This window comes from Cololabis saira, chromosome 18 (genome assembly GCF_033807715.1).
Source record: "Cololabis saira isolate AMF1-May2022 chromosome 18, fColSai1.1, whole genome shotgun sequence".
In the NCBI taxonomy this organism is placed as follows: domain Eukaryota; kingdom Metazoa; phylum Chordata; class Actinopteri; order Beloniformes; family Belonidae; genus Cololabis; species Cololabis saira.
This window is the reverse complement of record NC_084604.1, coordinates 26,685,265-26,709,124: the sequence shown is the minus strand read 5'-3', so window position 1 is coordinate 26,709,124 and position 23,860 is coordinate 26,685,265. Positions and strand designations below refer to the sequence as shown.

At 41.1% G+C, this 23,860-nt stretch overlaps 1 protein-coding gene across 3 annotated transcripts in view; it reads right to left on the bottom strand.

Moving 5' to 3' along the window:
- Window positions 1-23,860, bottom strand: part of si:dkey-71h2.2 (low density lipoprotein receptor adapter protein 1) — an 84,845-nt gene that overhangs the window by 46,677 nt on the left and 14,308 nt on the right. For all 3 annotated transcript variants that reach the window (XM_061747096.1, XM_061747095.1, XM_061747094.1), the window contains exons 2-3: window positions 8,677-8,819; window positions 6,779-6,891 (exon numbers count right to left, since the gene is read on the bottom strand). In XM_061747096.1, coding sequence (XP_061603080.1) covers window positions 6,779-6,891; window positions 8,677-8,819 — 256 coding nt within the window. The remainder of the gene's footprint in view (window positions 1-6,778; window positions 6,892-8,676; window positions 8,820-23,860) is intronic.

The following is a 23,860-nucleotide window of genomic DNA, read 5'->3' as shown; positions in this document are numbered from 1 at the left end:
AATTAATCTTTTTGAGGGTAGGCAAATAATAAGCTTTGCTTCAGCCTACACCTTTTTCGGTCTAGATGTTATTTGTATATTGGAAACTTTTGTGTAATGTTTTCTTTGAACAGTGTATTTGTTTTCTTGTTGTCATTTTTCTTCTTTTTTTTTTTTGGGATGTCATGACCGAAATAAACTAAACTAAACCTCAAGCAGCAACCCCTTAATCTCAGAGATGTACTGAATGACTGGCCAGTGTCCTGTGTTGGATGAATTTCAGCTTGATCCACTCTGATCATTCATCATATTTGAGGAGCAACAACAAAGTATACAAAGGAACAAATAAATTTGGTATGCAGCTGCTCATCTTTGCTCAACATAATTGCAGTTGGTGCATTAACTTAATATCGACCCTGCTTTTTATTCAAAGAGCCAGTTCCGAGAAGGATAAACACCCACGGCGTTAATCATTTAAGATAGATGTCCGATTCTCAAAAGCACTGAATAATAATCGAATTTGGACCAATCTGAAATGAAATTGTCAATTGCGCGAAGACTCATAGCTCTAGTGGGCGGGTGTGGATGGATGGTAAGCTCATGGGTGCGGGGCTCTCTTTTTCAGTGCCATGCACAATGCCTTGATGTCTGTTTTATACCCCCCCTCCACTGCTTCCCCTAAGGAGACACGGCCCTGTTTCCACAAAGAGGGAATAAGAAATTAACTCTACAAACACACAAATTTGCATATTTTCTTACTCTGTAAGAGCATATGTTGACACAGCTGCAAACACTAAGATCCATCTGCGTATCCAAATATTCTCCCTTTTCGTTGCTAAACGCTCAATGAACACAGTTCTTTAAAAAAAAAAAAAAAAAAGATACTAAATTGCGGAGGAGGTTGAGGGGTTCATTGAAGTGGGGGTGGGGTCTAATAAAAGGGGAGTAAATTCACCCTGCGTAGACCAAAGCACCGCGTGTGGCCCTTTCCCCGGATCATTACTCTGAGGTGTCAGCACAGACTGGAAGTCTGAGTTTCAAAGAGTGCAATTAGATGTCACTTTTCTTGAGTTAAGGGCTATGCTAATAGGAGCAGAAAAAATGAGCCTTTTTTTATGAAGAGTACAAGGAAAGGGGGAAGGATAGAAGAGGAAGATGAGTAGAGGAAAGAAGGAGATCAAGGACAGAGCTGATACCCCGAGCCTGTGGTGTGTTTCCACTGATAAGGTGGATCAGAGAGCATGCGGACCTATAAGTGCTCACACTCGCATCAAATACAGTAGATACATCCATCCACATGAAGACGCGTTCCTGGTCTTTATCGCAGCCTGCTCCGTAATCGCAGCCGCTGTAATCCTCAGTGACATGAGGTCCACACCGCGGGACAGTATCCAGAGGGAAACTCAGCCAAGCCCAACCATCCATCAAGCACACACACAGCCATGTAGCCGTGAGGCTACGGCACTAACCGCCCATCTCTCAGTGAGTTTCCATTATCACTATAATTGAGAAAAATGTAAATATCGTAAAGAAGAACACCTGGAATTTGAAAAAACTGTCAAATTTTGCAAAAACCTTTTTACCCTTACAGGAGATCATTTTTCAGATGTGTCTATATATACAATAAGGGCCTGATTTACTAAAGGTTTGCGTGCGTAAAAACGTGTGCAAACTTGACATCACCCGCAAACCAATGTGCAAGCTGATCTACTAACAGCGTGCAAAGAGGACTGCGCCTCTCAAATTAGCAAAATAGCACACGCTATTCATTTAGTACTTTTGCCCTGATGAATAATCAATATGGGGCGTACCCGCCAGAAATGGCTAAATACTGGGAGGGGAAAATGCAAATATGTCCATTTACCACGCGCAATGAGATTTACCAAGCCTGAAAGTTTTTGCGGGGATTGTGATTGCGTCTGTATTTAATACGTTCGAAAGGACGGTGCTAATCTGCCCAGCATTACGCAGGGATGGTTGTTGGTGCCTGATTTGAGGACTGGGATGGGGATGGCTCAACTTGTGGTGAGGATTCTCCACATGCAAAAGGAGAAATATTCGTCTGACAAAAATTATATTCTCATTCCGTGTCACGTTCAGTGACACGGAATGCGTCCAGTTTTGTGGTAATGATTCATGTTTAAATGCGCTCATGGATTCCACAATAGTCATACTTTCCCACAATCACAGTCACAGATAACAAAAATCGGGTAAATGGTTATTGATGTCATTAATTAATGGCCTGCTTACTGTGTTGTCTTCCATAATATTTGTAAATATATATAATATAAACTCCTAAGTATGTGTTTGTGTGAGTGTGTATATATACATATATTGAAGTGTCAGTGTGTCTACTTATCATTGAATATACGAGGGGGTGCTTTTCACGGCAGGGGTGCTGAATACGGCACAACAATTTGCCTCTTCCACTAATATCTCTAACTCCAACTCGTCAAATTTCATTTTGCGCTCGCAAACCGTAAGACACGCAACACCTCATTTAAATACTGCTGTTTGCACCTGTTATCAATTGCGCACGCAATCTTAGTTGATCACCCGCAAAACACACAACAACAGCACGTGCAAACTTTTTCAGTACACACGCAATTTAGTACTCTTTATTTAGGATCTTAGTAAATCGGGCCCTAAGTGTAATGGAAACACTTTTTTCGCATTTTATCACCCAGTGCTCCTACCTAAGTCAGTCCTGGGCATTTCTCACCCTCTACCAACCCTGGGAGGGCCCTACACTGAGCTCAAGTCTCCTCCTTACTTGAGGAGATTCCGGCCAGATCCTCCCCACCCCGTCTGGACAGAGCACCCACAGCGTCCCCGTCAATAATTGAACCCAGGACCTTCTAGCTTTGAGACGGCTGCACTACCAGCTGCACCACTGTGCATTCCTTTTTCACTTCTCTTGACTATTTTCGCAGCAGTGGTAGCAGCATTGGCAATAATTTGTCCACAACTAAAGATGTTTCCCTCCATCTTCTTAGAAGTTAAGATATTCGTCTGCAAAGGACTCTCGCGGGACGGCATTTCAAGACAATTACGCTCGTCCACAAAACGCCTCTCAATGGAAACACCGGCAGCCTTAAACTAAAGCCTGAACTCACAAATCCGCCTGGGCCTGCTCTGAGTTTTACTCTGACAGTTCGCAGCAGAAATGGTCACAATTATCAGTGCCACTTCGATGTTTTACTGTTCACCAGTACTCTCTTACTTATACTATCTTTTGTCTACAAGAATACACAAAACCAGGACAGATAAGGATTATTTAAACATTTAATTTGATTATATGGCTGTGGAGATCTGTCACAAATCAAGTTCAGGATGTTTCTATGTTATTATTTCATTGCGTATTCTCAGAAACGCTTGATGTGGTAATCTGTGCCACATTTTATGCATGGCTGCCTATGCCTGCACCATCTTATCATTTCTATTAATATTTCAACAAATACGTTACAGTAACATATTAGATAAACCATTCATGAGGTGAATTATTTATATCTAATTTGCAGCCACTCTTTGACTTTTAAATGCGTTGGTCCTTTACTTTCAGATATTTTGTGCAGAGATTTGATGAACTGAAAGCCCCCAGATGTCACCCGGGCATGTTTTGTCCCCCAGGGAATTCCTAACAGGACCTTATGAGTGTATTTGTGTCTGGTTCTTTGGCTTATTTGTCCCTGTGATGGGAGTGCCGACCTCTCCAGGGCGTACCCCGCTCCGCAACAGCTGGGATGGGCTCTAGCTCCAGCCGCGATCCCAGACAAAATGGCAAAACTATAAGAAGTATATGGATGAGGACCAGACTTGAGGGGATAGATTTTGCATTCAAGTAACAAGGGACAGGCGATCTGGCAATATAGTACTGTGGACATTTGTCATTACATCTATAAAGGAGGTTATAATTCAAATGTATTTGCATCTATTACAATCCAGGTTGTCTCTAGGTGCTTTCCAGAGACCCAGAACATGACCCCCGAGCAACTTTTACATAAAGAACGGCAGGTAAAAACTCCCCTAGTGGGGGAAAAACCTTAAACCAAACAGTGGCAAGAAAAACTCCCCTTTAGGAGGGAAGAAACCTAAAGCAGGACCTGGATCATAAGGGGGGACCTTCCTGCTGAAGGCCAGCTGGCCAGCGCAGGAAAAGAGAAAATAGAGAATGAAGAACAGAGGGAGGAGTGGCACAGATATATACTCAAAGGTACAAAAGATAATATATATTTGTGTTAAATATCTAACTACGAGTTGTATGTACACATATAAGGTTGGCATGATTTCATTGACCTTCTACAAAACAAAAACAAAAAACTCCACACATTCCGAACTGTTTGGAATTATGCTGCAATAACTAATCATTTTATCTTAGAGGTTTGATTAAATCCATAAAGAACATGATATTCACATTTGGAATTTATCTCATTGACTGAATAAAAAGAAATGGAAGAAGTATTTGTGACATCACCCATCTTAGCAGGAAGTGACTCTGCCAAACCCTCCGGCTGATCCATAGATGGGCAAATGGGCAGAACAAACAAGCTTGGCAAGTGAACAGAACACTCCTGCCGTATCTTTGTTACCAAAAGGCACCTATTTTAGATGAGTTAATCTCATGCAGGGTAACATTACATTCATTCACATCAAATCTATCCATCCTTGTTTCAAATATACATATAAAAATGACACCTGAAACAAGGACAGAGTTAAAAAAAGAAAAAAGGCATACATTTTTAAATATGCTCCAAATTATGCACGTATATACATATACCCTGGAGAGGCTGGTCCTCCACCACCTGCGCCCCCTGGTGAGCTCCACCGCCGACCCCCTGCAGTTCGCCTACCGGCCGAGCATCGGCGTTGAGGACGCCGTCATCTTCCTCATGCAGAGGTCCCTGGCCCACCTGGGGCGGGCTGGAAGCACTGTGAGGATCATGTTCTATGATTTCTCCAGTGCCTTCAACACCATCCAGCCAGAACTGCTGGGGGACAAACTGCACCATGCTGGAGTCTGCCAGCCGCTGACATCATGGGTCCCGGACTTCCTCACAAACAGACCACAGTTTGTGAGGACAGGAGGCTGTGTGTCTGACACGGTGGTCTGCAGCACTGGAGCTCCACAGGGGACCGTCCTGGCCCCCCTCCTCTTCACCGTCTACACAGCCGACTTCACCCACCACACATCAACCTGCCACCTCCAGAAGTTCTCGGACGACTCCGCCATCGTCGGTCTCATTAACAACGGAGACGAGACGGAGTACCGAGAACTGAATCACAGATTCGTGGATTGGTGCCAGCGGAACCGCCTCCAGATTAACTCTGGAAAAACGAAGGAGCTGGTGGCGGACTTCCGCCGGCGCAAAGTCCCCCCCTCGCCGGTGAACATCCAGGGAACGGACATAGAGATTGTGGACTCTTATAAGTACCTGGGTGTTCACCTGAACAATAAACTGGACTGGACTGTTAACACTCGGGCTCTCTACAAAAAGGGCCAAAGCCGACTCCACCTGCTGCGCAGACTGAGGTCCTTTGGAGTGAGGGACGGCCTCCTGAGGACCTTCTATGACTCTGTGGTGGCGGCGGCCATCTTTTATGGGGTGGTCTGCTGGAGCAGCAGCATCACAGCAGCGGAGAGGGAGAGACTGGACAAGGTGGTGAGGAAAGCCGGCTCTGTCCTGGGCTGCAATCTGGACCGGGTGGAGGTGGTGGGGGAGAGGAGGATGGTGGCTAAGCTGTCCTCCATCATGGACAATGTCTCCCACCCCCTTCATGAGACTGTCAGAGCCCTGGAGAGCTCCATCAGTGACCGGCTTCATCACCCAGGATGCACCACCGAGAGGCATCGCAGGTCCTTCCTCCCCGCTGCCATCAGACTTTACAACCAGGCCTGCTCTCAGTAGCCAGTGGACAATAATATGACAATAAGATGTGCAATAATATAAGATGTGCAATATCTGCCAATCTGCCAGTCTACCTCACAACACTCCACCTGCTTTTTCTGCACTGTTTCTTCTTTCAACCAACTGTATATACTGTTCATATTCTGTGGTTATACATATTATATATATGTATCTTTTTGTATTTTGTATATATTTTTTATTTCTGACTTTTCAGTCTTTTTACCCCTCCCCTGCATGTGTGTGCTAAGTGTACTGCTGACAACAAAATACGTTTCCCCACTGAGGGAGAAAATAAAGGATATCTTCTCTTATCTTATCTTATCTTATCTTATCTTATCTTATCTTATCTTATACATACATATACAGTTGCCATGGATGTGAAAACTAGCTATGGAGAACAGAATCATTTCCTGTTGCGGGCCCTATAAATGTTGATTTTGGCTTAAAAGTTGGAGTTTTCCTCATGGGGATCAGTGGAAGTTGACTCACATCTGGATCCAGCCTCTAGTGGTCACTCAATGAACTGCACATCTGCATTGGCTTCATCAAGGAAAATAATTTGTTCCTCCTTGACCCCAAAGTATTATTACATGATCTTTTTGAAAGATCACCCAATCTTAGCAGCCATTTATACAACACATCAAGTAATGTAACACATTAAAGTAAATCTAAGAGAAAAAGTGAAATTAACTCCGGATTACCATTCCACCTCATGACATCCTCACATATTACATTTCCCAGCTGTATGTGCTATGTGTTTCCACAGAGTTAAAAGGCAATAGATGTGAATCCTCAAAAAATAAATAAATAACTGAATGGCAGTCAGTCTAGTACTTCCTGTGTTTGGACATCTGTGATAAGAGCAGATCTGTGTGCAGTGTGTTGAAATGTACCTGTATATGGAGACGTTCTCTATGAGGTCTGAGGTCTCTGTGTCTGCGATGATGATGCCTTTTGGTGACACCGTCAGTGTTACCTTCTGAAACTTCTTGGCACTGGCTCTGGCCTGTGAATACAAAATATAAAAAGAGACATGCTAAAATCAGAGGGAGAGAATCACCCCGCAGGTGCACGCAGAGCCAGCCCATCAGCCTGACATGAATATAAAATGATCTTACTTAAGCTCAGACATGAAAAAAAAAATAAAAAAAAAATCCCCACTCTGATCATATGCTCCTCAAGTAGCCGGCTTTGCCCTAGAAATGCTCTGTGGAATTTATAACAGGCAACATAATGGGGGGAGGAATGCTGCAATGTGTAGCCCAAAATGAACACCCGAGGTCGGGCTGGCAGCCACCGGCTCCCCCTGCTGCTCTGCGCCATCTGGACTTTCAGCAGATACCGCCACGGTGCTGATCTTGTGCTACTGTAAGAGCGCCTGTTGACAATGACAGTGACCCCTTTAATACATTGCAAATCAGAGGAGCTTAGTGTCACACTGAAGATATGACAGGATAAAATCAGAAGAGTGACGGGTATGTGGAAATTACCTCATAACTCACTGTTTCTGTACGGGTTATTTCAGTAATAAGACTTGATGTGAGGATCAGTGAAGAGAAAAAACTAAATATAAGCAGGAGTGCTGTCTTAAGCAAAAATGAAGACCTCTCAAGGACAAGAAAAACGGTGTCACAGCTTTGCTGTAGGGGACTGAAACTCTCCGGAGATGGTAGCACAGAACAATAGATTCAACTTAAATCCAAATCCCTTTCAATTTTGAATAAAAATACATTACAAAAGGAGTTAGAAGCTGCTGTACAGTAGCCGACTATGGTACTGTATGATGGCTCGTTCATGTAGAAACCAGTTTTTGGCCGTCATGTTACAAGCGTTACCGCCGCCAGGCAAAGGAAACATCTGTCAGTTTGAGATATGCCTTGTTCGGTTTTTCCCCTGTCTTTGGTCTCTCTGTCCTGTTTCATCATGTCTGGCTGAAGTATGTCACTATTGGCAAAAAATCTAAAAAGTATTCAGTTCTCCCATTCAGGTTGATTGGTTTCCAAGGGAACTGAGGGAGACAGCAGAGTTTCTCTTTTTCTGCTGAAAGTCAATTGAATTTCAATCCTGCAATTATGCTTTAATTGAGAAACAGAGTTTGATGCTGGAGCCAGTTCAGAGCTGAATAACTTAGCTGTAGTAATAGAGACATCTCTGTTTTCAAGACGCCTGGAAGATATGGCAGCTTTTAAAAAAGGAATCTGGGGAAAGACTCCCAGTTACTGTACGACAACACGTTTGGAATGCACCACGGGCTCGGACGTCAGCGCAGCGGCCATCACAATACCGTCATATTCTTAACACTACAATACAACTATTGACATCTCTATAAACAGAGAAATTTCTATCTTTTGAATCAACATTCTTCCTGAGAAATGACTGGAAAGTCTGTCTTGCATGCTAAACTGAAATACACTTGTCCATGAATATAAACTAGATTATTTACCACAGCGCCCACAATGCGTTTACTGAGAATTAATTGCAGTTGCTTTTGAACATTGAGAATCAATCTATCCTTCATTGTTTATCAAAACATCACCATTGTCTATGAAATAAACGGGGATACAAGTGTGTGAGGCTTCAGTTTCACAGATCCATTAGGGAATGTTTCTATGAAAAGCATCAGTGTCCTTCTTGAAATTGCCCAAAAGGTGCTAATCTTGGCAAATAACTCTCTTTTTCAACAGTTTCCATAAGTAGATCAAACAGTGAGGATAAAATGCCAGAGCCAAAAGTACAGCTGACACTTATGACAAGGCTGCTTGAGTCATCATGAGGGGGAGCGGAGACTCACCGTGGCAACAATTCTGCGAATGGCAGCCGAGGCCATGTCCTCTCCTTTAGGCTGGCCCACCAGAGTCATACCCAGGTACTTCACGTGGAACATCATCCCCTCCAGCAGGGTCTCCTTTGTGTCTGTCCAGTTCTCCGGAAGCTCTGATTGGATAAAGTGAGGAACAGAAGCTAATTAAACTTGCTTCACTAAACTTAAGACCAGAATATCTGTCATTTTTGTATAAACTTAAGTGGATACATACATACGACAGCCAATGTAACACAGTCCACTTAACTCTGAAGTAGATAAGATCATATTACAGGTAGTTTAAAAAAGGGGATTTACAATTTTGCAAAGATCATCTTGCAAATATTTCTCCTTCTTAAAATATGAAGGCCTTTCAAGCTGATGGGTTTAAAATTATTGTTTGTCAATGTATTAATGGCTTATCAATTAGGCTTTTGACAGTTCCGATAACAGAAAACCTCTGAACTACCTAGAACAGCAACTTTTAATTCCAACTGATGTCAATGGAGCATTTTCTAAATCTGATTCGAGACATTGGACCTGCTGTGTTTTTCTCTGCGTCAGCTGAAAATCACAGAAAAGGATGTTTGTAGACATGCAAACACATACTGTGGTTGTCACTCCGTCTTCCCTTTTTTGCATTTCCATCTGATCTAATGTGTGAAATACAGATAAAATCAAATAAACCTTTTGTAACCTGCCATTAGGAATGGGCGATATTTTACCGTTCACGATATACCGTCAAAAATATTCCCCACGGTAAGAATTTGTCATGTCGCGGTAAAAATGATAAATTCCCGTTGATGATGTTTTTGTGTAAAGCTGATTTTTGGAAGGAAGGAAGGAAGGAAGGAAGGAAGGAAGGAAGGAAGGAAGGAAGGAAGGAAGGAAGGAAGGAAGGAAGGAAGGGAGAAAACAAGGAAAGAAGGAAGGAAGGGAGAAAAGAGGAAGGGAAGAAGGAAGGAAAGAGCAGGAGGAAAGGAGGAAGGAAGGGGAAAAAAGAAGGAAGAAAGAAAGAAAGAAAGAAAGAAAGAAAGAAAGAAAGAAAGAAAGAAAGAAAGAAAGAAAGAAAGAAAGAAAGAAAGAAAGAAAGAAAGAAAGAAAGAAAGAAAGAAAGAAAGAAAGAAAGAAAGAAAGAAAGAAAGAAAGAAAAATTCCCGTTGATGACTAACATAGCGGATCTGAGAGCGAGATAGATTCATAGTTAAAAAGGTGGAGTTGAATTGGTATTTTTTTTATCGTCATTTTTATCGTTATCGGGGTAAATGCCAGAAATAATCGTGATACATTTTTTAGTCCATACCGCCCATCCCTACCTGCCATCTATTATTGAAATGTCTGCAGCTGCTTTAGAATTTACAGTTTTTAAAAGCGTCAGTAGTTTGGAATCGATAAGTTGTACAGGATGTCCGATACGACTTGTGGTTGAAGTGATCCCCAACACAATGTACCAGGCTGTCCTAGAGTGGATTACTGTAGGCTCTGTGGGATACTGCAACCATGCGGAGATCTAAAAATAACACTCAGCATCACCTGGACACTTTACAGTGGAGCAGCGGGAGAAGAGCAACAATCAAAACGGAGCAAACTGATGAAATACTCAGATAAGTGAGACATAATTATTAACACCAACGTTTGCTACAATGACAAAAAACAACGGACTTTCAATCCTTTTATTTTCTCATCCATACAAATACATTTCTGTTCACATGACCTAATGAGTGAGTGAAGGGAAACAAGAGTGACAAAGTGTCCGAGACTATCGAGGGCCGGGCTGGCACTAAAATCTCCACATGGGCTGAGCCATCTGTCACTGGCAGACCCCACGCAGCTGCGGAGGCGAACAGTTTCACCACTACACTGCTTCCAACAACTTTCAATTATTAACTAATCTTCGATTACACAGCGGGAGCCGTTTCACAACCAGAGGGCACATTTGGTGTTATTAAATGTTAACTCTTAGGGGGCATGGGGAAGAGTACACTACAGGTGTGTGACTGTTGTAGCATGGATCTTGACTAGAAAGCATTAACCTCACACAAATACTGTGCAAACACACTCAAATAAAAGTGGGGGATAGGCATTGTCATGTGATCGCTATAACGCACAACTACAAACTGCTGGCGCGACCTTCGCTCAGAGCTGTGGTGTAAATATTACATCAATCCATTCATTAATTAATTCATCCATGTATGGCTGCTACCCCTATTGTAGAGGGAAACAGAGCTACATTTTGTTTTGTTGTATGATTTTGCATGTGTACACCCCAAAAATGGATATGAAATTATATAATCAAGAGGTGATCAAGGCAAAGACCTCCAGATTTAATTTAAGAGGTTTCACAGGGATGTGGCATTTACTGTTTGGGAATTACACTCATTTTAAGAAAACTACCTTTTATTTTCAGGGACGCAAATGTGTTTGGGCAATTGACTAAAAAGAATTAAATGGGCCAAGTTTGGTCCATTTTCTCCTAACTATAAAATAAAGAATATAGATAAAAGTTTGAGGGTTGACATCAAGTATCAAGGTGGTGTCAGCTACTGTCTGACTGGAACTACCAAGATGAGGCCCAAGAAGATCTCAATGGAGGAGACGTTTAAACTCCAAATCTTTTGTGGCAAATTAAGAATTTGGTAGATTCTTGAAAAAGAAAAGATATTTTTTCAAAAAAGAAGTGAATAATTGTTGAAGAAAAACCACTTTATACCATCAAGAATACTCTGGAGAACATCAGAATATCTCTGTGGAAATCTAAAATGAAGAGACACCTTCATGAATAAAAGGGGCTTACAACCAGGTGCAAAACACTGTTAACAATCAAGCGCAGGAAAAGAAGATTATACTTAGCCAGAAAACACTGGAATCAGATTATTTGATCAAATTACACCTTATACATTCTCTTATGGGGACTCGACGAAAATAGTTTGGAGAAAGAAAGGAACAATTTAATATCCAAAGTATACCCCATCACATATCAAACATGGTGGAGGTAGTGTTATGGTGAGGACATCTAAAGCTGCCAAAGCAAGGGGCTCACTGGTATTTATTGATGTGACTGCTGAGAGAATTAATAAAATGAATACTGAGGTGTTTAGGGCTTTTCTTTCTGCTCACATTCAGACAAATGTCACAAAAGTGATACTCCATTCAATCTCATACCCACCTACCGTAATGTAATTTGGTCACGTCAGGTGCCTGATCTCAACCCAATAGAGCATATTTTTTATTTTCTGAAGGAAAAACTCAGGGCGGAGAGACCCGCAAACAAGCAGCAGCTGAAGGTGACTGCAGTGAAGGTCTGACAAAGCATCTACATGGAGGAACCTCAAAGTCTGGAGATGCCCAAGGACTCCAGACTTCACCCCTACATTGACTGCAAAGAATTAAAATCAGGGGGGATGGTGGATTTTATCATATGGGGACAGATAATTTGTGCTGATTACAAATAATATAATATATTACAAATAATAGCACTGACGAAAACACCTGCAGAAATACTGCAGGAATGACATAGCAGCAGTTAAATGCAGACTTCTGTAAGCTTTAAATATCCACTGGGCTTACATCAAATACATCAAAACACAACAATTAAAAAACAGTTTTCTGAACTTATCAATATGACTCTGTCCTTCACAGGATAAGTAAAATGGATCACTGCAAAAACTCAAAATCTTAACAAGAATATTTGTCTTATTTCTAGTTAAAATGTCTCATTTTAGTAAAAAAAAAAATCCCATTACACTTAAAACAAGACTCATCACTGGAAAAAACAACAATTTTCACCTGTTTCAAGTAGATTTTCACTTAAAATAAGTAGAAAAATCTGCCAGTGGAACAAGATTTTTTTGCTTGTAATGAGAAGATAAATCTTGTCCCACTGGCAGATTTTTCTACTTATTTCAAGTGAAAATGTACTTGAAACAGGTGAAAATTGTCAAATAAGTTATTTTTCTGGTGTTATTTTTCGGTTGATGACTCTAAATGTTGAAATAGCAGTAAAACCACATTCATTGATGAAATGACATAAGGGATGGAAAGGGGGGATGGAAGTTTTACAGGGGGGATGATTTGGACCGTTTTTATTTCATTTTTTTTTTTTTTTTTTTTTTTTTTTCAAAACGTTAAATTGCCTCAATACTTTTAAGCTCCAAAATTGGCACGTTTACATGGAGCACTTTTTGATTGTTCACTATTTTGGTTTGTGGACCTGACTGTAGGTTCCCTGGGTTCCATCACTCCCACCACCTCCTCCACCTCTACCACTGAGACACTGAGGCGTTCTCAAGCCAGTAGAGAGATATATTAGCCGATAATGATTTGAGCACCCTCACTTTTAAAGACCTCTTTATGCAGTTACTGTTTTGAACTACATCTGCTGGTGGCGTTAAAATGTCAGCTCACACAGCTAAGATTTAATTAGTCAGTTAGCTGCAGCTCGTAAACTGCTGCATCAGTCATTATTCAAGCACCACAAATGTCAATGGTGACCGAAAAGAAAAACATCTCATTGTGAAAAAGGAAACCTGTTGTCAGATAAAACGAGATAAGATTTGGCTGCCAGTCTGTGAACAGTGAACTGTGAACCACCGATGCTTGACAGACATGCCAGCTGAACGTGGTGGGGTTCTGAGATGATTCAATTTCAATTTTTAATGTCTCGTCTTTTGGGTCACTTGGAAAACTACAAACCCTGGTTGAAGCATTTCAAACATCGTCAGGTTCTGAGAGAATGTCACAGCACTTCAAGCTTGAGTGTAACGGTCCACGTTGTGTCTTCATCAAACGACACACATGAATTATTTAAGAGCTTTATGTTGATGCTGCAGGGGTTCCAATATATCATCCTCCGAAAAGAGGAGAGCTTAAATTTTTAATAAATCCCGTGTGAGTCTACAGAGGGGCTGGGGCTGATAAGAGTGACGGGAACAAGCGCAGGGTGGTTAATTGGATTAAACATTTTTTTTTTTAATCCTCATGGAAGAATATTTGTGTTAACTGAACTTTTTAAGGGGCCAGTATGTGTTACATACACTAAATCTGTGATCTGGATGCGCGTGTGTGTGTGTGTGTGTGTGTGTGTGTGCTAGTGGGATATACAGCTCATCAAAATGACTTTATTTCAAAAACCACATGATATGATTAGGGCTCGGACTTGGCTGGGCTCTGATGAGGACTGAAACTCTAACAAACTAGTGCCCAGCACCAATGTGAGATCACAAATATTGCAGTAAGACAACTCATTCTATTATGCTCAAACACAAAAGCCTATCCATCAAAAAAGAAAAAAAAGCACAGATAATATATTGTAGCAGAGGCTCATGAGAGGATTTAAATTAGAAAAAAAAAAAGTCATAATATAATCCCAACTCCCTGAGTTGAGACATTATATTAAATGAAAAACTGACAAGTGTAGCAATTCACAGGAGCTGCTCTGACTTGGGGAAGTATTGTTGTAGTATAATAGGTGCCATGTGCTCTGCACGCCTTCAGCTACGTGCAGCTGTCTCTTTGAGCCCCGCGCTTCGTAATTTAATTTGCTCTGAGAAGTCAAAATTGTACCCGGGTGGATTCTGCTCCCGCTGAACACCTGCACTGATGGTTAATTAATAACGCAAACAGAAGTGAAGACTGCGCATACACACACGTTAAATGCAAAAAAGTGTTTGAACAAATGTGTGCTTTAGGGTCAAGATAACAAAAGCTTTTTTTTTTTTTTTTATTTCCACATGGGAAGCAGACATTCTTAGCCTACCCACATCCTACAGTCTTGATTTGAGCACACATTCAGAAGCATTCAGCTTGCTGTTAAGACCCCAGTGACACCCCCCCATCCTCCACATCCTCCTTGATGTAATCTCTTTGCCTCCCTGTTTTACTCATCTGATGAAACTTTGAATGTAGGACACCACCTTGACAGGGAAAATAGGCCGCACATTGAGGGAAGATGGTGGGCTGGGATAGAGTGGGTGTGTGGGAGGGGGTGGTGAAACTGGCTCCCTGATTCTGCCCTGAGGGGAGACCAAGTGCAGCTAAGTCTTTCCATTCAAGTGCTCATGTTTCTCAACACTTTCTTAAATCTGTCCTTAAAATCACCTCTTACTTTCTCCATCTTCACTTCCTCTGGCTTTACTGTAAATGCACAGGCAGAATTTTTAAAACCCTTGCTTTCATATAGTTTCTTAGAGAATAGCTAATTAGAGGCGCTCGGGGACACTGGGTACCTCCAAGCCGGGACTCCAACCCGCCTTTCAACAACTCATCAACCAAGATCATATTTAACTGCACACTGTATACCCGGATATTCTGCTTCATCAAAGTTTTCCTGGTACAAAAGGATCTGAGGTTTACACTGGAACATTTATGCATCCAATGTTCAATCTGAATGTCCAGAAATCTGAATAAGGTCTTTGGATTATATTTGTATATTTGGAACAATCCAGGATGCTGCCAAACATGCAAACACAACGATGTTGCTAGGCAACCACAGGCTTCACTGTTGACAACTCAGCAATGTCAGGGAGGTGGTACCTGCAAATTGCATTCGAGAAAGACTTGGCTTCCCTTCAGAAGAAGTGTGCAAACTACAAAGTGCTCAAATAGCAGTCGATCTGCTCTGCAAGTTCAGCTTGAGTAGTACACAGAAATACCACACACTCAGCCAAACAGCATGAGACATTGATTCAGTCTGCTGTAAAACCTTACCCCCGCACATTCGGTTTCCTTCAGTTCACTGTCCTTACACTGGCAACATCCTGGCATAACTATGATAGTGTTCAGCTACACTGGGAGGGGGGGTCATAAATAAATACATATAAGTTGATACTCGGATACAGGTCAATACTAATACAAATTTCAGAATGTAGCACAAACAGGCAGCAACACAGCTCCTCACTTTCAGCTGAAAATATGCACAGTAAATTGACACTGGTGCTCACAACCAAGGGGGCTACATCCCGTTTTCCGGTCTGGCATAAACCCGCAAATAAAGGGAAACGCAGTTCATCCACTGACCACTGGGGGCAGGTCCCAAAAGACAATCAATTGCTACTGACTGATGTTGAAAACATATTAATGGTCTGGTTCAAAAACAGTTTGGGGATTTGGAGGGGAGGTCGGGGGGGTTTGCACTTCATCAGGAGACTTCGATACAGAAATGTATGAGTAATTACGTGTATGGTATTATGATTGATGATTCCAAATAAAGTGGAAAATTGTCAAATAAGACTCAATGCTTTCAATATTTGCTTAGAGCAAGGAGGGAGAGAACCATTTTGCTGTAATACCTGGTATAAAAAGGTAACAAGTATTCAGTTTTGTTTAATCAGAACCTTAATATTTACTTTATTTTGCACCATTTCACATCTACCACCAAAGCTCTGCTTTTGCTTTTAAATTAGAGAGCTTTCAAATATTAACAATGATCAAAGATGCTTTTCATTTCCTGCTCTCAAAACTTTGAGAAAAAGATTTTATTTGTGTTGTTCTTTTTAGTCTTTTTGTTGCATTAAAATATATATATTATATTGCATGCCAGTCATCATGAGCTTTGATAAACTGTTTTGCGTTAATGCTTCATCTTCTTCAGGGTCATTGGGGACGTCTGAGTCTCTCCCAGCTATCACCGGGCAGAAGGCAAAGTGGATCCTGGACAGGTGGCCGGCGCTTCAAAGCACCACGCAGTGACGACACAGACAACCATCCACAGTCTTTCTTAAGCCAGTTTGAACCAACCTATATGTGTGTTTCAGAACTGCAGAAGGAACAATTTGAACCCATGAAAAGCATGCAAACTCCACACAGAAAAGCCCCAGCTGAGAGGCAATAATGCTAATCACACTAATTGGTGAACCCACACTTATTTAATTTAAAACAAGCGTTTAATAATTTATTATAATTATTTCAATCCCTTTTCTCTTCTTTTGGTACAATTAAAATGTTTAAGCAACCTCCTTATTAATGTCACTCACTTCAAACAATGTAAAGTCCACCATAATGATGTTAAGTAACTAAAAGATTAAAAGCTGAGCAAAGAGAGCTGATGGAAACTAGGAGTTATTAAGGACAGCTTTACATTTAAACAAAAGATATAAGAGGAATTATAGATAGAAAAAAACATTTATCTTAATCTATGTGGTTAATAGTGTTCTATATATTATTTAGTCTTCCTTCTGGAAACAGAAGATGTTATCCATGCCATATCTCCTAATGTATGTATAATAATGCAAAGTTGTAGCTTTATTAGAAGGTTCAGGACACATAAAGGTTAGTATTAATCTTCAGATCTAACTTTTATTATAAAAGATGCATTATTTCTTGAACACTAGTTACCTTCCACTTCTGTTATCCAAAACATAACCCTCAACTCTCCCATCATAAACTGCCTCCAAGGCCTCTGTGAATAATTAACTGGAAAAGATCTGGTGTGTTTTTACACAGAATATCAGGATTTATGTTATCCATGTTTGGTCCTGAGAAGTGTCTGGAGACTGAAAATGGGATTAGCACCGAGGTTATCTGGCAGCCACATGTCATTTCATGTTTCAGATTAAAAGCCACCAGAGACATCTTTTTGGTCCTGGATGATTTCCACAAACTCTATTTATAGCTGTCATATTGGTCTGAACATTGTGCTAATATTTACTCCACAGACGGTGACAGTTGGTGTGCGGTCAGTATTATGTACTCGGTACTCAACAAGATAAGCATCATAATTTTTTCCATTACACAGCAATTTGCTCCAGGATTTGGTTTACAAAAATTAGTCTATTTTGTTGATAAAAATCAATAACAAAAATAGTCACCAACAAATTTAATTGTCCACCATTGTCAGCAAAATAAAATTTCAACAGAGTGAGGCATCTGCTTCCTTTCCACCCCTGCTGCTGCATATGTGCAATTATATTCAATATATATTTTCAGCACACGTGTTTTTCAACAGAGTGAGGCATCCTCCAACCTTCCTATCTCTGCTGAGTTTTACATGTGCAATAGAGTACAGCGCCAGGTAAACAATATGGTGACGGCCGATGCACCACCAGCGACAGCTGTATTTTTGAATGTCTTTTGTTTTTTTTAATCATTGTCTTTTATTTTTAATTAAAAAGGTATAGTCCGTGATGTTGGAGAGCTAGCAAGATTTTAAAGTGGCACCTCCTCTAAGCCCCGCCCCCTCCTCCACGCCCCCACAAACTTTGGGGAACGCGCATTTGCAGGAGTCGAGTTTTCCAGGACATTTTGGACAGCACATTTTCAACAAAACTACCCCATGTCTCATTCACCTGTAAGTGAGGCCGGTTTTAGGGGGGGGCAGGGGTGAGCTGTGCCCACCCAAACGTGCATCCTGCCCACCCAATCAAAGTTATGGGGATCCTTTATTTTTTTATAATTTTATTTTTTTATAAATATAAAAAAATATCACAGAATATCTGTACCGTTTCTGATTGGGCGGGCACTGCGCATCATTTTTAGACACAACAATGAACGCATACCGCAAAAGTTGTGTCTCAGCAGAGGGACCCGACGTCCCAGCAAAAAGAGCACAACAGAGAAGTGTTCAGAACAGCACACAGAACACACACTGAAGGCTGATTTATGGTTCCGCGTTACACCAACGCAGAATGGTGCACGTCGCCGCGTACCCGTGGTGGTGGGGGGGGTTGGTTACACTGGGACACTGAGCCGAGGAGGACCCGTGGGAAGCGGACACGGGGGCTGGAGGCAGAGTGTGCGCATGGGACAGAGGGGGGCGTGGGCTAAAATGAAGGCATCTGATCGGTTCTTTCCCCCCTGCCAATCCTCTAGTCTTCTGACCAATCCATGCCATTCGGTGCGCAAAAAACAGATTTTACAGGATTAAAGCTGTCAGAGAGGTCGGATTTTTTTCTTTCCTTTTTCTGAACACATTATTCACTGGGTACTCTCAGGATGGAAGGACCATTTCACCCTGTATAACAATAAATGTTTTTGAATACGATTACAGACTATACCTTTAACACATAATTTAAACAACCTCATACTAAGACCAAATAAAAGCCATTTCATAATTATGAGTTTCATAACTCGATTAGTTGACTAAGCGTTTCAATAGTCGGTGACTAATCAACTGTCAGAACAGTCGTTAGTTGCAGCCCTATCCAGGATACAGGCTTACTCATGAGCATCACCCTCCTCCGCAGTGATCTTTAACTGTAAAGTCTGTTTGCTGAATGTTTGTTTTAAAAAACTGCGGCATCATTATTTAGCCCCTTTACAGTATGAATCCATTTTCAAGCAGCAGGCGGTTAATGGAAAATGAGAAAAAAAAAATCCCAACACTATACAGGAAAAGATATTTGGTGGAGATGAAGACAGAGCAACTTGTTTGTTAGGTAAGGCAAGGTTAATGTTGCTCTGTGTCTCCTGCATGCATTAACAGGTAACTACTTTGCAAATGCATCAACTATAGCAGCGTTTCAACATGATAAAATGTTGGTATCTACAGTTATAATCAGTGTAAGAAAACTGGTAAAAAATGATATGTGCAGGTTCAGAATATTTTGGAAAAGGATACTGTTATTTAAGTTGTTCACAGTCAGAACAAATACAGAAAGTGCATATGTCCCTGTTTTCTAAGCGCTTAATCCAAATTGAGAAAACGTACACACATCACAGATAAACCTCTGTGATGCTGTTCCAGGCCATTACTGCAGCTCTGGTTGGTCATTTGTTTGTGCTCGGAAATTATCCGTGGACTTCACTCATCAGGGAGTGAAATGCAGTTTGATCCGGTCAAGGTTGAGGTCAATGACTCAGACAGCTCAAAACCATCAACTTCTTACCATCAAAAACTGAAGAGCTGGAGTAGTACATCTTTACTTTGGTCATTTTGAAAGCAGTCGTGCTGGAGCTGTCACACTCACTCAACGCCCTGTACGGGTTGATGAGATGAGTCATCTGCATACTTTTTTATCCTGTCACTCTGGTACAAGTCAATCTTAGTTTCTTGGCAAAGTCAAATCTATCCTTTATCATAATGTTTTGTTTTCACTTTACGATGAACGTATGTTCATTATTATTATTATTATTTATTACGTGTTCGCTCTCTGAGAGCTTTCTCAGTGACCTGGATAATGACATGCACACCGCCAGGGGTGTACTGACTTGATTAGATACTATAAAGGGGTTTTGTTGTCACCATGGAGAGAATAGTGTGATCCTTTATTAGTGGTATACTGTATTTACGTGGATGCGCTGAGTTTCTGTTGTTGGGCTCATCAGTATGTTGGTTTTTGTTCTAACTATGAACTAAATTGTTAATTTGACTGGTTTCTGCAGCCTAAAAGGGGCCCGTTTTACTCGCACCGACAGCTCCTCATGCTGCATATTGGGATGTCACAGCAACAGCTTTCAAACATAAATAACACCTACATCTCACCCATCTAATTGTCCGATTTTCTAAATAAACCTGAGGGTTAAAAGTGTTCTACATACATTCATGTGCAAAGGTTAGTACCCCTCCTTTAACCCATTGGGGAGGTTTTTGTGTAAAAACGTAATATATAGCAGCGGGTGGTAGTTGTTGATTTGGCTAATATACATGTAAAGCCTCAAGTAAACATTGTGTTGATGTTTTTCCCTACAGGCAGAACTTCTGTCACTGTTGTGCTCAAATCATTTCACCTTCCCAGTTTTTCAGATCAGAAACAACTCACTTTGGCTTGTTTTTAATTATTTTTGTAGGTTTTGTTGAAGGGCACTGACAGATAAGCATTTTTGCAGTCAAGGCACAAAGACTCGTGTCCTTTGTTGCACAGCAGCTTTATTTAAACAGCTTTGGTAAAGCCATTTCACTGCTTATTTATCTGCTTCACTGGGGCTAATTATTCAAACAACAAGGGAATGAGGAGCCATCGTTTGTCATAGAGACTGTTTACAATGTCCTGACAGTTATGGTTTATCGTTGTCTCGATGACATTAAATGCAGCGCGCCTCGTACAGTAAATATCCATTAAAAGTGTTTTTTTTCCAGAGTGACTCAGTTGCTTCTCTTGTCAGGGTTTGACATGTACGTGTAGGCTGCTGTTTCTTAATTATCTCTTCAGATTCCCAAAACGTCTTAAGACAGAGCCCTGAGTGCACATTGCATCCTACTGTTAATGTTTTTAATGCTTTTTTCATCATGTACACTTTTAGTGTGATGACAGCAATGACTATCTAACCTATTATGGAAGTGCATAGCAGTTAATTATTAAGCTTTTCCTTGAACATTTCAGACCTTTCAGTACTGTATGAAGGCTTTGCTTGCAGATATTTATTTATAAAGAACAATAACTCAGCACTACGGCTGGATCGTCTTAATTAACAATTCAAACAGGGTACGGTTGTCTTTTTGCCAATACAAATCTTTTCCAGGAGCCTGCTGGCTCACATTTCAACATCTTAATCAATGTTTAACAGTTTCTCAGAGTGAGAAATCCATTCATGTGATAAATGTTCACATTTAATCTTTTGTTTTCTACACTTAGAAGGAGTAATGCAAATGGAACCTTTAAGTTACCCAATTCCCATATCAAGCAAAGGTGCATAAAAGGAAGGTCTTGCTAGAGCGTCATCCATTATCACACAGAACTAGTCACCAAGAGCTGCTGATCTCATCTGGGAACATACATCTGAGTGGCCTTTTAATGGATCAGGGCGTCTTGCGGGAATTCCCTTTAATGTAGCAGAGCACCTGAAACCCTTCCAGCTGAGTGATGTCTGACACAGCTGAAGGCTTCAGCCCATCAGGTGTCATGTCTCTAGTGTACCGAGATAAAGGGAAAATCTATGCAAGAACTTGAGTTCTGTGTTTGGAAATTATATAATTGCCTTAGAACTCACAGTAAAACAATCAAAATATCAAAAAATACCATGTATGCATGTCAACTGCTATACAGGTAAGACCCCTTTCAATTCTAATTCTAGTCTGATTGCAACTCTGTTTGGCCCCTGTTGTTACTGGTTTCCTTCCTAAACCAATCAGACGCATTGCTGCCAGTCACGCTTCACAGCAACAATTCTGTTCAACTGAACGGTGTCTGGGGAGGGCAGGGCTGACCCTGCATGGGGATAGATGCAGGGTCTGAGTTGAGTTTGGAGTTCAGAGGACTGATCTGCAATTCTGCTAGCATAAGCAGAAAGTCATTTTGGAAGAAATAAAATAACAAAAAATTGCTAATTAAAAAGTAGCTCCTGCTATGCCTGCTCTGTCCAAACATTTAATTCACGTACCTCTTACAAGGACAGTTACACAACCTGAAAACTGCCTATATTACAGTATAAGTCAATTATGAACCTTTGAAAGCCAGGAAAAGCCCAATAAGTGATCTTTAAGGTTGTTGGAAATACTTGCATTAGGTAGGTTAGCGCTGAAAAAGAGACTAAAAGAAGAGTTTGTTGCTGGAAATTGGTGGACCAGGTCCATCAGCATGTAAAAACATGCTCTGCTCTGGACACAGGTGCATGGCAGCCCCTGTGTCCAACTGGACTCACAGCAGTCTGAACAGCACTTATCCAGCTGGACCCTCCTATCAGATTTCTTGCTTGTGTTCTCTCAGATGTAAGTCACTTTGGATAAAATGACAGCAGTAGTAAAACAGTGATTATATTTGTACTTTGAAGCCGTTGCCTATCGTCTTCATTCTGAAGTCATCTGACAGCCGGGGGACATTGAAGTGTTACTACCTGCATGCTGCCGACAAAGGAATAATCCAGCACATTCCTTATCACTGTGCATTTACTACTAATTCCTGCTTGATTGTCTCTTTTTTAGTTACTAGTTGGTTTTTGGATGCATTTAAAAGCCACTCTATGTAGTAATTTGACCTCTGACCACATGGGAGCAGAACATCACAAGGAAGTTCATGTGGGAGTCCCCGCAAGACAGTGTAACAACATGCAACTTGACAGGCTGTCAATTGATTACATTTTTTAATCGAAATCAATCGAAAAACTTAGTAGTGAACTCAATCTGTTTACCTTAAAAATATATATTTTTCAAATTGCAATAATACAGGAGCAGACAATTATCCTTGCTTTCAGCCAATGGTTGTTGTATTATTATACATGTCAAAAACATAACCTGAAAGCTTAGAGGGGACAAACTTTGGTCCATCAAGCAACTGATGTTGATCTAAGTAATTTTAACAAAGAATAATGTCCAGCATCCCCTATTTTTAAGACCTCCCCTATTTAATGAACATGTATTAAATAAAAAATATGGGTCGTAACATTTGGATTGGCCGTCAGCTCAGCTAATACTCACGTAGCCGATGCTTCGCATGCTAGTGCATGTTAGTATTACAGCTGAATCGCTTCTTCAGCTGCAGAAGCAATTCATACATTTTTAATGCAATAAATTAAATGAAAATAAAAATGAAATTGCTGATCATAGCTTAAGTAGCAGTGAGAGAGAGGTTCATATGGGACAACAGCTGTTGGGATGTTGTGCTGTGGAGAGAGCTGCTGACCCACCCAGATGTTATCATGGGATGAAAGGGATTCCAGACAGGTGGACATATTTCGATATCCGCATCCCACATCAATCAGGACTTGCCGACAGGCTTCAGATCCAAAGTGGGAGACATTCCTGCAGCACTGTGAGGACGTTGAATATAAAATTAGGACTGAGGAGGCTGGTGGGAGGACCATCAGATCAGCTTCAGAATGATGAAGCACTTAGACCTTCTGCAGCACAGAGGAGTCTGGATGCTGAGTGGTGTTAATTTCATGGTATTTAAAGGCCATTCTGAAATGGACACATGTCCCCTCTCTGGTGGGTTGTGAACATGTTAAATAAACTGTTTTGTGTCTGAAAGCTGTGTCAGTGAATCTCTCTGGCTCCGTAAACTGGAAACAGACAGAGTGGGAGCATCACTCTGGTAAAAGCATAACCAACAGGAGCACTGGGGGAGGGAGGGAGGAGCTGGCTGTCTTTGTTTGGCCGACATTTCTTTCAAATATCAATCATTCAGAAATTCTCTAAACTTCTTTTTAAACGACCAGTACCAGCAGCTCTAGCAAACACAAGATAACTGACTGGAAAAAAAGTTTATTCTGGGCTTTCCTGTACATTGCGACAGGCGTGTGAGCATCACCTTGCTTCACTGCACTCAGCTACACAGGTTTCCCATTACCAATTTGATAGCATCAGGTT